The sequence below is a fragment of the Charadrius vociferus genome, unplaced genomic scaffold, assembly GCF_000708025.1.
Source record: "Charadrius vociferus isolate BGI_N301 unplaced genomic scaffold, ASM70802v2 scaffold266, whole genome shotgun sequence".
Taxonomy (NCBI): domain Eukaryota; kingdom Metazoa; phylum Chordata; class Aves; order Charadriiformes; family Charadriidae; genus Charadrius; species Charadrius vociferus.
In genome coordinates this window covers 939,757-953,996 of record NW_009649114.1, presented here as the reverse complement: position 1 = coordinate 953,996, position 14,240 = coordinate 939,757, and the positions used below count along the sequence as shown (strand labels likewise).

Genomic DNA, 14,240 nt, shown 5'->3' with positions numbered 1-14,240 from the left:
GGGAAGAAGCTGTTTTTTGGGGAATGCTCAGAGGTTTTGAAAACCCCGTCCTGGGTGATTTGCATATTTCATGCAAACACTTGCCAGGGCTGGAGCAGACTCCCGCCTCGCCGGCCTTTGAAGTGGGTTGAGCGAAGTGTCTCCGCGGGGCGCAGGGCAGGAGGGGCGGCTGCGGCAATGGTTTGGGAACGGCCCCGTCCCGCAGAGAGCGGGGGGGGCTGCTGCCCTCGGCTCCAGCTACAAACTTTCGATGAAGCTGAATAAACGCGCTGCCATGTAGCACGTGGGCCGCAGGGACAGGAAGCAAAGGGAGGTGAATTAGAGCGGTTGGTGTTTGCCGTGGAGAAGATGAAGGCCGTGGGATGTCCGTCGAGAAAACATGGCATCCTGTCAGCATAGTTTGCATCCCGAGCGGGATGTGGGAGCAGTGACGGAGCTGATGGAGCTGCTTAGGATGTGGATGGCGTCACCTCCCATTTCCTTTTTCTCTTTTTCCTCTTTTCCCAGAAATCAGGGGAGCTGGTTGCTGTGAAGGTCTTTAATAATGCCAGCTACCTCCGGCCCCAGGAGGTCCAGATGAGAGAGTTTGAGATGCTGAGGAAGCTGAACCATAAAAACATTGTCAAATTATTTGCCGTGGAGGAGATGGTAAGCGGGACCTCAGCTCAGAATCCCGCTGTGCCGACTGGGCCAGTACCATGGGGAAACTGGTCTGAGCTGCAGGAGGGGAGCGGTGGTCCCAGGCTGCCTTCTCCTCCCACCGCCCTCCGGCTCCACTCCAAGCCTCAGCCCCGGGGGCACTGGTGACACTGGGCCACTGGGCTGGAGCTTGGATGTGACCCGCTGATGTCCCCTGGCCAGGCGTGCGGCACAGCGGGGACATTCTCCAGCGCTGGTTTGTCTGAGCAGGAGAAACCCAGGGACCCACCGACTAAGGGAGGGGACCTGGTCCTGCCGGGGGGATGGGGGGACGGGACACAGGCCACCGGTGGGGACACGGGGCTGGCCGAGCCCTCACGGCTGCTCCCCGCCGCAGGGCAGCAGCAAGCAGAAGGTGCTGGTGATGGAGTACTGCTCGAGCGGCAGCTTGCTGAATGTGCTGGAAGACCCCGCGAACGCCTTCGGTTTGGCTGAGTCCGAGTTCCTCATCGTGCTGCAGTGCGTGGGTGAGTGCGGGGGTCCACAGAATCACAGAACGGTCAAGGTTGGAAGGGACCTCTGGAGATCATCTAGTCCAACCCCCAAGTCCCTCTGCCCCCAGCCCGCGATGGGCAGCTGTGGGCCACCACGAGGGCAGCCCAGGGCAGAGAAGCTGCGGGCTGGGGACCTCGCGGTGCCAGTGGGACCCTGCGGGCACCAGCCCTGGGCTACGGACGTGAGGGCTGGGCTGAGCGGTGAGAAATCGCACCCCCAAACGGGGTGGGATTGTGAGCTCTGCGTCCGGGGGAAGGGTTTCTCCTTGCAGAGCTGCTCCGGGAAGCAGCTGTGGGGCCCCGCGGTGGGGGAGGATGAGGGCAGTGCCCCGCCGTGTGCTCGCTCACCCTCGCCATTCCCCCAGAGTCACGTTGGTCCCCATTTAAGTGCAACCCGCCCTGGGGCTTCTCCCCTCTCCGGCCCTTCTCACGTTCCTATGTTTAAACAAAACCCTCTGGAGCAAACTGCCCTCCCGCCTTGTGCCCAGTGGCAGGGATGAACCACCTCCGCGAGAACGGCGTTGTCCACAGAGACATCAAACCCGGGAACATCATGCGGCTGATGGGGGAAGATGGGCAGAGCATCTATAAGCTGACGGATTTTGGGGCCGCCCGAGAGCTGGATGATGATGAAAAGTTTGTGTCTGTCTACGGGACGGAGGAATATCTCGTGAGTACAGCATGTTGCCGGTCTGGTGGCCACTGGGAGTCCTGGGGGAGGCCGGTCCCCATCATCCCTTCATCCAACGGCTGGGCAACTTGTAGAGAGCAGCAGAGTCTTGGAGAGTCCAATCTCAAAGGGGCCACATTTTTCAAAGAGGGGGGGCTCAGCATTTTTGTTGGAGAGTTACAGGTGATGTTTTGTTTGGAGGATCCAGCAGCAGAAGAGGCCAAAGCGAGCAGTCAGTTCCCAATCCCAGCGCCCAAGGCTTGATGCCCGCTGCAGACCCGCGGGGCGCGTTGGCAGTGCTGCTCTCTGCTTCGTCCCTGCAGCACCCCGACATGTACGAGCGAGCGGTCCTGCGCAAACCGCAGCAGAAGGCGTACGGCGTCACCGTCGACCTCTGGAGCATCGGCGTCACCTTCTACCACGCTGCCACCGGCAGCCTCCCCCTTGTCCCCTTTGGGGGACCTCGCAGGAACAAGGAGACCATGTAGGTACCGCGTCCGGCTGGCAGGACTGGGTGCTGCTGTGTGGGGAGGTGGGACCAGGGCTGGTGGCCCTGGAGGCTGCAGGACACCCTGGCTGTGGCCTGGGGCATGCCAGCAGCACCCTGGGACTATCAGCTGTAGTCTACTGCTCAGTTAATCCCGTATCACCTAGAGAGCCCCGAAACGTTAGCCCGTGGCTGATTCCATACTCTCACCAGTATGGAGAGTGCGCACGTGCAGCGTGGGGAAGGATCTGTGCCCCATTTACCACATTTGCCCTCAAAAGGCATCCTTGTGACTTAGTGGCCAAGCAGCTGGAAGAGGAGGCAGGGTTAACATCTGCTAGAAACTTTTTGACTGTTTTTTGAAGCGTTTTCCCCCTGCGCATGTTTTTCTTTCTGTGAGTCGTGTCTTTCCCAGCCCGTCCGTGCTCGGCCCTCTCCCTCCTCGCTGCACCCGAGGGACGCAGTGCCCAAACAGCGATCACCGGGCTCGTTTCAGCTGCAAGCAATTTCCTTTCAACAGGTATAAAATTACCACTGAGAAGCCTCCCGGCGCCATCGCGGGGGTCCAGAGGCAGGAGAATGGGACCATCGAGTGGAGCTACGAGCTGCCCGTCACCTGCCGCCTCTCGGTGTGAGTGTCCCTCGCCGGGCTCAGCTCCCGCCTCGCCTCCGGGCGCCGTGGCTGGAGAGGGCATCCCGCCTCAGAGGGCACGGGAAGTTTTAACGGGGCGGATGAGCTTTACATCTGCACATGTCACAGCTCTCGCACCAGGTCGCTGCTTTACAGCCAGGAAAAGGGGGTGCGAGGCAGCACGGCGAGACGGTGCGGGGGCTCAGCCGCAGGAGGGGGGCTGCACCTCTGCCCGGCCCCGCACGGCTCAGGGTTACGCCAGTCTGTGCAAACACCTCTTCTGCTGCTGCTGCAGGGGGCTGAAGGACCAGCTGATACCCATTTTGGCTAACATCCTGGAGGCGGATCAGGAGAAATGCTGGGGATTCGACCAGTTTTTTGCAGAAACCAACGACATTTTGCACAGGATTGTGGTTGATGTCTTCTCCCTGCAGCAGGCTTCCTCGCATCGCATCTACATCCACTCCTACAACACGTAAGGATGCCAAGGCCGCGTTAAAAGCGAATCTGGGAATTGAGCTCAGGATCCTCAGCCCCTCGTTTCAGTCAGTGAACCTGGGGGGAGCGCCTGATCCCTTTGCACCCCAGTTAAACCAGGTTAAAACAAACCAGGTTCAAACCAGACTTTGCTGGGGAGTGCACTGACCGGGAGCTGTTGGCTCCTGGTGTGGCCCATGGAGACCCCCACGGAGGTTGTCCGAGGGACCCCCCTGAGCCTCTGAGATGTTTTGCTGTGAGAAGAAAGTGGCAGGCTGTTAAAGCGATGGAAATCTGCGCGCTCGCCGCCTTGCTTATTCCCCATCTTTTCGTTTCTTTTTCATTTCAGTACCACCAAGTTCTTAGATGCCGTCTTCAAACAAACAAACATAGTCCCTCACCATCAAGAATATTTTTTCGAAGGTCATCTGTATGAATTGGATCCTAATCTACAAGCTCATAACTTCTGCACAACCACAGAGCACAACCCTCTGACCTTGCTGAGCTCCGCTGAGCAACCAGAAGACGTGGTGGGAGTCAGATATAGAGACCGTGAGTACCGCTGGCTTGGAGACACATCGCGGCATGCAGGGTGGGTGCCACTGCAGAGATTTTCTTCAATTATCATCCTGATAGACTCCAATGCACAGCAAGAGGTGGAGGGGTGATGGATTAGGAGGTTTCAGGGCAGTTTTCCCCTGCCGTGTGCTGCTGCTCCGCGGCTGCCGGCCACGCTGGGCTTTGTAGGCAGTTTGTGCCTTCAACCACGTTTCCAAAATATCCTGGAGAGCTGCACGAAGCCTCCAGCGTCGCCGCTGCTCCGGTGCCTGAAATTCTGAGCGGCTGCGGGGTTCGCTTCGGCGGGTGTGAGATGTCCCTGTGGGTCCGCAGCTGACTCCCCAACGCCCCGTGACCGCTGTCTTGTCTTTCCAGCGGCACTTGAGTTTCCAAAGTTTGTCCCCAAGGTGGACGTGGTGGCCGACTGCAGCGCAGCCAAGGTAGGTGGGGGTACCAGCGCAGCCCGGGGGAGCCCCGGCCGGCGAAGCGCAGCCGCTGGCAGTGCTTTTTCCTTCGCAGAGTGCGGTGGGCGCCGTGCACCAGACGCTGCGCATCGCCCAAGCCCTGCGGTGCTGCCGGGAGCTGCTGGCGAGAGGTCTCCACTGGGTGATGTGAGTGCCGGAGCCACGGCGGTCGCGGGCAGCAGTGGGGGTGACCCGTCCCTTCCCTGCACCGAGAGCTTTGTGTGTTCGGAGTTAAACCCATCGTGGGTTTCCAGCCACCTCCAGAGAGTGCAGGGCCACCACGTACCCTCGCAGGGTAGGGAGGGAGCACAGCACGACGGCCAGCGTGTCCCCCCATACAGGGGACACTACGGGGGACATGTGTGCCAGGCTGCGAGGAGGTGGGACCTATTGGAAAATACCGCTTAGTGTTGTGAGGACGCTCCTGCCCCCACTCCTTACTTTGGAGTCACTTTTTTCAATTTAGGAGGTGCTGAGGAAAACAGCATCAATATTATTACTGTTAATATTATCACTGTGCCTTTTCACCGTCCTCCCCGTTCCCTTCGGGGCAGGAACCTCTTGTGCAGTGGCAGGACAGTGCCCAGGGGGTGACAGCCCCCCTGCCCCCCAGCAGCACCCAATTTTAGGTGCATCCAGCCCCCCATTTTCCCACGAGCAGCCAGAGAGGAGCCACCAGCTCCATCCTACCCACCCACCATGCGTGGCTGTCCCCGGGATGGAGGTCGGGCCACCGGGGACCGTGCGTTTGATGGGCTGTTTTCTCTCTTGGCAGTGGGAACCTGAAAACGGAGTGCTCGAGGATTTTGGAGCAGAGGAGAGGGGCTCTCTCGGTGCTCGCCTGCCTGCAGCTCACTGAGGTGAAGACCCGCGTGCTGTAAGTGTGGCTGTGCCGGGGCGGCTTTGCAGCCGCGGGGATGCGGGCGCTGGGCTGGGCGGGCACCGGCGCTGCCCTGAGGTGGCTGCAGATAAGATATAGGACTCTCAACGGTGCCTGAATAATCAGAAATAAATAAAATTCCAGGAATAAGCTGGTAGCTGGAAGGTGAGAAGCTTTTTCACTGTACGTGGAGGCTGCGGGAAATGTGCCCCGGCTGTTTCTTCCTCTTTGCTTCAGTTTTTAATCATCAGTCCCTGGTTTCGCTGCAGTCCAGAATTAGTTCTTGCTCCCTGGCTCCTGCTCAGGGGTTTTCAGACTGTTGCAGCCCGTGAGCCACAGAGTAAGCGTGAGGAGAAGGCAGGGCTGCTGCTGCCAGCTTGTGGGAAAGGGAAAAAGAGCTGTTGCTGCCAGCAGAGTTAAAATAACAGCCAGGATGGCATCAGCTGCCAGGTCCCCTCCGGGGTCTGGCCGGCATCGCTGACCCTGCTCCCTGCAAACAGCCTCGGCACGCCGAGCGCGGGAGCACCGGGCAGTGCCGGGGAAGGCGGCCGGCAGCCCATCGCGCTGCGTGCCCACTGAGCCAGCGTCCCCCCCGCCACAGCCTCCGTCACGAGATGGCTTTTGTCTCTGTTGAAGAGGCTCCACTAATGGAGTGCTCACCGGAGGCTGAATTATGGAGAAGCCCTGGGCAGTCCTCCCCGTAAGCGATGCGCCCATTCCCACCCGCACTGCCCCAGGGAAAGCTGAACCCGTTTTATCTAAAGTAACCGGGAGTTATTTTCTCTTTTGTTGTTGTAGTGGAAAATTCTTTGCTGCTGGGTTGCTCTTCTTTTATTCTTTTCATTTTAGCAAGTCTCTTAATTTCCATTTCATCTAAAAAGATAGGGACACATGGTTCCCATTGACTTCAGCCGGATTAGCACGGGGCTGTAGTGCCAAGAGCGCTAATGCTGCAGCTGGATGCTGCTGGCTTATCCATCCCTTCCAACACGGTCTGCATCAGTATTTCTGCTGACTTTGCCAGCGTGCACCGCTCGGCGTTACTCTCGTGCCAGCTGCAGGGAGGCAGACAACATCTGATCTGGCGTGAAGCCAGTGGATATGAAGCTAACGATCTTGGAACAAACTGGACACAATGGGGCGAGTTTTTTGCCGCACCAGCACTTTGCATCTTGGGGCTCAGATCTGGTACCCTGAATGCTAGTTATCGCCCGACGAAACCACCGCCCAGTTCCCCCAGGGATGCTGACACTGCCTCTGCCGTGGGATGGATTTTCTTTGCCCAGGTGACGGCTGCCTCTGGCTTATGTTCTGCTTAAGGAATATTCATTTTCTGCCTTTCCTCAGGTACGAGGCTGTTCCCACAGGCAGCGGGGTGAAGGACGTGGCCGTGGTGAAGACCAGGCTGCAGAGGGTGAGCCCCCGCGGCGGCTCCGTGCGGGGCCGGGGAGCATCCGCAGGCACAGGCAGCCCTCGGAGCCGCCAGCCCCAACGGCTCCTCCCCATCCGCAGGTCGCCGAGGAGCTCTCTCAGTGCTCCCACAACATCTTTGACTTGCAAGGGGCGCTGGACGGCATCTTGTCCGAACTGGTGAAGCACAGGCAACAAGTGCATGAAGACAAAAGGTTTGTGGCGCCAACTTTACCGCAATCCCTGCCGAGGCTTTGCTGCTCTCGGCTGGGTTGAGCAGACGTCGTTGCGTGTTCCCAAAAAGCCGCGCACGGTCCCTCGCCGCAAACGGCTTTTAACAGCCCTCTGCCCGCACGGGTAACACTGTGTGATGTCCCTATGTACAGACATGGGTGGCAGCAGCGTCCCCGACTTACGGCGCGTTCAGATTTCACCCCAAAGTGCTAATTTCACCCCAACCTCGTGCCCTTCCTCTTGCGGGGCCTCACGCCTCCTTCCCCGTTTCAGCATCCGGCAGATCGAGTGCTGCCTGGAGAAGATGCAGCTGATCTACAAGCAGTTCAAGAAGGCCAGGACGTGTCCGCGTAAGTGAGGGGGACGGCGGCCCCGGGGACACAGGGTGCGGGGCTGCAGCGGGAATGTCCCTGCGCTGGCGGTGAGGGGGGAACCAAATTATTTCAGTTTGCTGGGGTCAGCAGAGATTTCTGTGCCGTGTGAGTATTCCCAGGGGCTGCAGCCCTGAAAAGCCCCTTGAGTGATCTCTGGGTGCTGTGAAATTGCCCGTTTATTGAGTTATTAACACAAAAAAAGTGCGTTCTGGCAGGTGACGGGTGTCTTTCGTCCCCAGGGCTGGGCTACAACGAGGAGCAAATACACAAGCTGGATAAGTGAGTCCCACCCCTCTGCCCTTTCCAGGACCTGCCCCACGCCGCGGCCAGGCGGGTGTTTGGTGTTTCCAGTTGAACCCTACGGGGACGTGCAGCGTTCCTGGGTCACTGACCATGAGAGAGGGCACCCATCAGTGGCTTCTGTGATGGTTCACGGATGCGGGACCTTTCCCAGCAAACTTTTTCCAGCTACAAGCTATTTCAGGCAAAGATATGAGAAAACCTCTGCAGACGTGGGGAGAGGGAGCTGCTGTTGGGCCAAATCCCCGCGTGGGACTGTGGGGAATAAGCCCGTTTCAGGCTATTGCTTCCCCTTACTCAGTTTGTGGCCATTTATTCTCTGAGGTGCTGATTTAGGAAGCGTCCATGCTTTCATATCTGCTTGACTTTCAGTGGGAGTAAAGTGTCTGATGGCTTTTGTACCTTTAAAAATCCTCTTTTTAGTTTCCACTGAAACCAGGGGAGTTTAACACAGGCGAGAAATAAAATGCACACTTCGGTATATACCAGGGACGGTGAAATTTAACAGGCGGCTCCTATATCTTTATTGATCTTTACTCAACCTTGGATATTTGCCTTGAACTCCACGGCAAAGACTTCTCAGAAGTGCCCCGGGGGTGGGGATGACAGTCCGGCTGGGCATCCTTTGCTGGCTCCCCCCGGCCCCTGAAACCTCCCGCTCCTCTTTGCCATAATTCCGGTGGGGTTTTTTTTCCCCACTGTAGCACTCATGCAAAATTAATTCCTGAGCACCCAGCCCTGCATTCGGGAGCCAGTTTTAGGTCTCCTGCCATGTGAACCGGGATGCTCATTTTCATAGATTTAAGGAAATAAGTGTTCTCTCTCTCTTTTTTTTTCTTTTTTCTTTTTTTTTTTTTTTTTTTAGGGTGAATTTAGGGCATCTGGCCAGGAAGGTTCTCTTGATTTTCCAGGATGACTGTGTCCAGCGGTACCAGGAGGCCCTGGCCCTGCACGGCAGCAGGATGAGGTACCAACCCCTGCTCAGCCCTCTCCCGGGAATTTGGGGCTGTGGCTTTTGGACCCTGGCAGGGATGGGAGAGGGGACTTTCCAGTAACCCAACAGCAACCAGAGCTTCCAAATGCTCTCTGCTATTGATGGAGATGGGATGCAGATGGAGATGATGTTGTTGGTAACTGCTGCCGAGGGACTCGTAAAGGCATAATAAGACCTTAAAGAAGCAGCTCCGTGTGACCGCTAGAAATCCCGCTGTGCACGCCATTCTTATCCCGTGCCGTGTAGTTCTGCCCTCTTGTTTGAAGGCTTTTTTTAAAAAAAGCCCTCTAAAGTTGCAGCTTGACTTCAAGCAGCCGGTTTCCTTGCTCTCTGACGGGGAGAGGTTATTTTATCAGGGCAAACTTGCTATTGGGACAAAGAGATCTACTTATTAGGAATGATTTTCTGTTAAATGGTGTTTGGGGAATAATGCAAAGAGGAAATTACCTTGCAGTGATTGAGCACAATCCACTGCCTATGGCAGCAGCAACGAGCAGGGGGGAGGGAGAGGCAGTTGGGGGAAGAGGATGTTGCAGAAATTGGATTTTTATGGCAAGATTGCTTTTAGAGAGCGGCATCCATCCCCCTGGGCTGCCAGCGTGGGCGGGAGGAGAATGGTTTTCTATAATGCCTTAGAATTAAATCCACCTTTTGACCTGGTCCGTATTTCTGGTGTGGAGTAGCCGTGCACAGGATTTACTACAGGGGGGTGGATTTTGAGGCTAGGAATTTGTCTCAGGTGCTCGGGAATGCCCCAGGAGCAGCCCCCTGCCCCTGCTCTGCCTCCTCCCCTTCCCAGCCTCAGCCGGGGCTCTCCACGCTGCAAACCCTCACCCACGGGCAGGTGTCACTTTGGGCACAGAAGCTGTTGCCCACAGTCGCCTCCAGCCGCGTCCCATAGCGGGACAGTGACATCTCCCCTTGGCCTCAGCGGGAATTCTGTCTCGGGGTGAGAATCCCCTCCGGGTGTAGGGCCCCACCAAATCCGTGCAGCGCAGGAGCCGCGTCTGCACTAAAGCCGGGCTCTTACCTTTGCTCACAGGGAGGGAAAAAAACTTCTTTATGTTTTTCTGGAGTATTTTTGTATCTGTTTTTCTGTCCTTAGGGAGAAAGCATTGTGAGTCACACCTGGATATTTTTAATTTATTGTTATTTCTGTTTTAATTGTCCTGTTTTGAGTTTCTTCCTGCTAGCAGCCAGGGTTTGTGGTGCGGTGGCTGTTTTTCTAGGGACTGGAGGTGGACTGTTGCCCTTAAATATTCTTTCCTTTTTTTGGTTTGTTTTTTTTTTTTTTTTTCTTAAAGCCAAACCAAACCTTTTTTTTATACAACTCACAGCGTGCCTGCTGGATGCCTGGCACCTCTGCCCCAGGGCCCCTGGCAGGAATGGGGCAGTTGGTTCCCCCAAAAATCACAGGAGGATTTACTCCCGAGGCTGAGGGGGGGCACTGCCCACACCATCACCCCCCGCGGCAGAGCCTGTTCTGGGCTTTGCTGTCAGTAGAATCATGGAATGGTTTGGGTTGGAAGGGACTTTGAAGACCACCCAGTGCCACCCCCTGCCCTGGGCAGGGACACCTCCCCCCAGCCCAGGTTGCTCCAAGCCCCGTCCAACCTGGCCTTGAACACCTCCAGGGATGGGGCAGCCACAGCTTCTCGGGGCACCCTGCGCCAGGGGCTCACCACCCGCACAGGAGAGAATTTCTTCCTCTTATCTCATCTCAATCTCCCCTCTTCCAGTGTAAAACCGTTCCCCCTTGTCCCATCGCTCCCCTCCCTGATCCAGAGTCCCTCCCCAGCTCTCCTGGAGCCCCTTTAGGCACTGGAAGGGGCTCTGAGGTCTCCCCCTTTTCGCCTTCTCCTCTCCAGGCTGACCCCCCCCAACTCTCCCAGCCTGTCCTCCCAGCAGAGGGGCTCCAGCCCTCCCAGCATCTCCGTGCCCTCCTCTGGCCCCGCTCCACCAGGTCCATGTCTCTCCTATGTTGGGGGCTCCAGCACTGGAGCAGCACTGCAGGGGGTCTCCCCAGGGCAGAGTGGAGGGGAAGAATCACCTCTGCAGAGAGACCCCCGGGTGTGCGTGAGGGGGAATGTCTTTCTGCCTTTCTGCCTTTCATACACTTCGAATGCGAACGGAGAGCACGCACTAAGAAATGTAAAAACAAGGAGCCTTTTTGAGTAGATGCTCAGTCCACCGCAGGGGACAGAGGACGTACCTGTGCAGCACTGAGGGCAGAAGTGATGGGTTTGAGCTGTCTCTCACATAAGCGGCGCTTTCCCTAATTAATTTGCTATTAGCATTGTTTGGATAACCTTGCCAATGGTGGCTATTAGCAGAGCTGCAGCCGTAATTACAACGCTGTTGTGACTCATTTGCTTTCCTTCAGGATTTTAGCTTAGATCCAGAAAGGTTTGCAGAAGGCAATACGAAAATAAAACAACAAAAAAATAATATAACGATTCACGCTGCTGCTGAACACCGACTGGAAATTTTGTCGTTGTTTTTCTCTCTAGGAAAGTTTGTGAGATAAAGAAGAATCTGAAGAGGCTCAGCAATCACATCAGCGCCTGCAGCGTGGAGACGATGGAGTGCCAGGACTGCCTGCAGAGCGTGGGTGCCCGGGGATGCTGCCGCACAGCCTCTCCCTGCTCCGAGATAACGCTGCTGCTCCGCTCTCCCAATGCCCGCCATGAGCAGGGAAACACCACAGTGTTTTTAAATAACTTGCTGCAGCTTTGTAGGGGATCCGCGCCGGAGAGCTTGCTTTCCCTAATGAGCAGAGGAAGGAGCGGGTAAAACTCATTGGACAGGGAACTGCTGGAGAGGGTCCAGCAAAGGGCTACGGAGATGATGAGGGGACTGGAGCATCTTTCTTAAGAGGAAAGGCTGAGGGACGTGGGGCTGTTCAGTCTGGAGAAAAGAAGACTGAGGGGGATCTCATCAACGCTGATCAATCCTTCAAGGGAGGGTGCCGGGGGGATGGGAACAGTCTTTTTCAGCAGTGCCCAGTGACAGGACAAGGGGTAACGGGCACAAACTGGAGCACAGGCAGTTCCATCTCCACCTGAGGAGGGCCTTCTCTGCTGTGAGGGCGGCAGAGCAGTGGCACAGGCTGCCCAGAGAGGGGGGGGGGGCTCCCCCTCTGGAGCCATCCCAACCCCGCCTGGACGCCGTCCTGTGCCACTGCTGGAGGTGCCCCTGCTCTGGCGGGGGGGGGGATGGGGGAGCTCCAGAGGGCCCTTCCCGCCCCCACCAGTCTGGGATGCTGTGACTGGCACCCCTGGTCCCGCTGACTGTCCAGCACTGGGGAATCTGTACCCAATAAACAGGAATTGCCATAGTAGAAAAGATGATGCTTCACCTCCAGCTCTCCCCATGGGCTCTCTGACGAGCTGCAGCACAGCCACCTGGTAGATGCCCCGCTCCTTTGGTTAGTGTATTTTGTGTGAAGAGGTGGATGTGCTGGGTGTGACTGTGTAGGTGTCATTTCCCCAAGTGCTTTGTCCCGGGATGGACACGCCGCACTCGCAGCACTGCAGGGAGGGTCCGGGCACTGCAGCACCCGGGGCTGAGACCACCGCACCCAGCCGGGGGCTGCCAAATCTCTCCGTCTCCGCAGGCTCTGGACAGATTCCTCCAGATGGAGAAACAGAGTTTGGCCCCGGTTCCTCCTGCACCTTCACCCGTCCATCTAAGCCAGGCACACCAGGAGATGGCTTTTCGGTGAGTCTCTTGGAAGAGGGTTTTGCGGACAGCGCGGCTCCCCAGGGAGGAGCGGGACCTCCCGCTGCCCATCCTCTGCCTGAGCAACGGGGCGAGCGTCAGGGCGAGGGCTCGGTGGCCGCAGGGACAGTCTGCGTTAAGCCCTTCCCCGCTGTGCACGCTGTGGTCCTGCCAGGTGCGATCCCCGCTCGGTGACCCGTGGGGTGTCCCTGCCGGCTCAGCCCACCCTTCCGCAGGAGCTGCTCCCGCGGGGAGCGGGAGGCTGAGCAGCAGCGGGGTAAGGGGCTGGTTGTGTCCCCGGCAGGATGCAGGAGCTGCTGGAGCAGATGAGGTCAGTATCTTGTGATCTCCAGTTCAACAACAGCATCATCGAGCGGTGAGTAAGAGCACCCAGAGACATGGCTTTGAGCACCGGGACATGCCCTCACTGCCCTGGGAAGGGCTGGGAGGGTCCCTGGGAGTCCCTGAATGAGCCCTGGTGTGGAGAGCCGTGCCTGCTGCTGAGCACCACCACAGCTACTCATGGACTGGTTCACACGGGGGGCTTAACGGCACCGAGTTTTCATCATGGTCTGGCAGCAGAAGAGGGTTTTTCTTTCTTGGAAGTTTAAGCATGATCTTCTGCAAATGCTATGTCATGCCTACACCCTCTTTCCAGCCTTTTTCCTGTGCTGCTCAGCACTGGCAGCTGCTGACTGCCACGGAGCAGTGGATGCTTTCCATTTCTGGATGAAACACTGTGCAAAACCCAGCATCCTACTGCTGATGAAACCCCCTGGGTTTGTTCCTCTGCAACCTTTTTTTTGAGGATCTTATGCATATTCGTATTGTTGATTTGCATTATCGAAATGTCGAAGAGTTTCAGATCAGATTTTAAAGGCAGAAAAAGAAATGGGTGATTCACACCAGCCCTGTTTTCATAGCACCAACGGTGTTGTTGCAGCGTGTCCACTGTGAATAAGGGTTAAGAAAGCTCTGGTGTGATTTTGATATGAAGAGTTTATCCCAAAAGGCACAGAACAAGCCCAGAGATTGGTGCCCAGCCCAAATTGTAGTTTGGGGTTGCGTGAGCCCAGGCAATCCCTCTCTAGCCTAAAGCCTTTGGTTTTGTTCCCGCAGGTTAAGCGGGGCTGCCCCCACTCCCGGTATTTGAGAGACGCGGTGAATTTGCAGCTGCTGAAGCAAACCGCGTCCTGCAGCAGGGAACACTTACAGCACTTTGGGTCCAGAGTGACGGAGACATTTGACGTTCGTGTTTGAGGAGCTCTCTGTGTCCTACCTCTCCGCTCCAGCACTTTTGCACAGTTCACCAGCATTAGCTTTGAGTGGCTTGCACGCCTTGAGCCTTTGAAAGTTTGACCAGAAAATTGGGGTTATTTTTTTTTTTCCTTTTAAAAAGTGCTTGAAGGACTTTGTTTTTCTAGCTTCTCTGTATCACCGTGTTGGATGATGAAGAAAAAGAGGCTAGACACATAAATTATCTTTTGCTGTCTTACTCGTTTAGAGATTACGCCCACTTTTACCGTACTTCTGCCCCCTGAGGCTTCATGGAGCGGGGAGGAGTGCGGGGCGGGTGCGATGCTGTACCTGGTGGGTGGGAGAACTGATCCAGCCCAGGACAGCCCCAGTGCTCTGCCTGGGAGGCGACAGCATGGGGAAGGCTGACGCTCCTGTGAGAGAAAGCCCTCTCCTGCTTCAGGGCTTCACCTCCATCCCAGCCCTGAGTTCGGGCTGCTCGAGGGGTTTGGGAATGGGAAGCCCAGGGAGGCTTCTTTTTTTTTTTGGTGAGTTTCTATAAATGTACCCGAGTGCTGTGTTTATGCATGTGGGGGGGTGTGCCTCCTCCAA

At 56.7% G+C, this 14,240-nt stretch overlaps 1 protein-coding gene across 1 annotated transcript; it reads left to right on the top strand.

The window, feature by feature from the left end:
- The first annotated feature begins 507 nt into the window (after positions 1-507).
- Positions 508-13,545, top strand: IKBKE (inhibitor of kappa light polypeptide gene enhancer in B-cells, kinase epsilon). Its single transcript, XM_009888206.1, has 19 exons — positions 508-648; positions 1,037-1,166; positions 1,682-1,863; positions 2,187-2,347; positions 2,871-2,981; positions 3,277-3,456; positions 3,808-4,010; positions 4,392-4,456; positions 4,536-4,627; positions 5,256-5,357; positions 6,708-6,774; positions 6,873-6,985; positions 7,278-7,354; positions 7,618-7,657; positions 8,544-8,645; positions 11,183-11,279; positions 12,289-12,392; positions 12,697-12,768; positions 13,512-13,545. The coding sequence occupies exons 1-19, from the start codon at positions 577-579 to the stop codon at positions 13,543-13,545; spliced, it is 2,004 nt and encodes a 667-aa protein (XP_009886508.1). The 5' UTR covers positions 508-576.
- The last annotated feature ends 695 nt before the right edge of the window (positions 13,546-14,240 follow it).

What these genes read in the sequence shown, in the direction of transcription:
- IKBKE (XM_009888206.1), top strand. Translation starts at nt 577, where the DNA reads ATGAGAGAGTTTGAGATGCTGAGGAAGCTGAACCATAAAAACATTGTC. An exon ending in GAGGTGAAGACCCGCGTGCT is followed by an intron (nt 5,358 to 6,707) that starts GTAAGTGTGGCT and finishes GCCTTTCCTCAG; the next exon opens with GTACGAGGCTGTTCCCACAG. An exon ending in CAAGTGCATGAAGACAAAAG is followed by an intron (nt 6,986 to 7,277) that starts GTTTGTGGCGCC and finishes TCCCCGTTTCAG; the next exon opens with CATCCGGCAGATCGAGTGCT.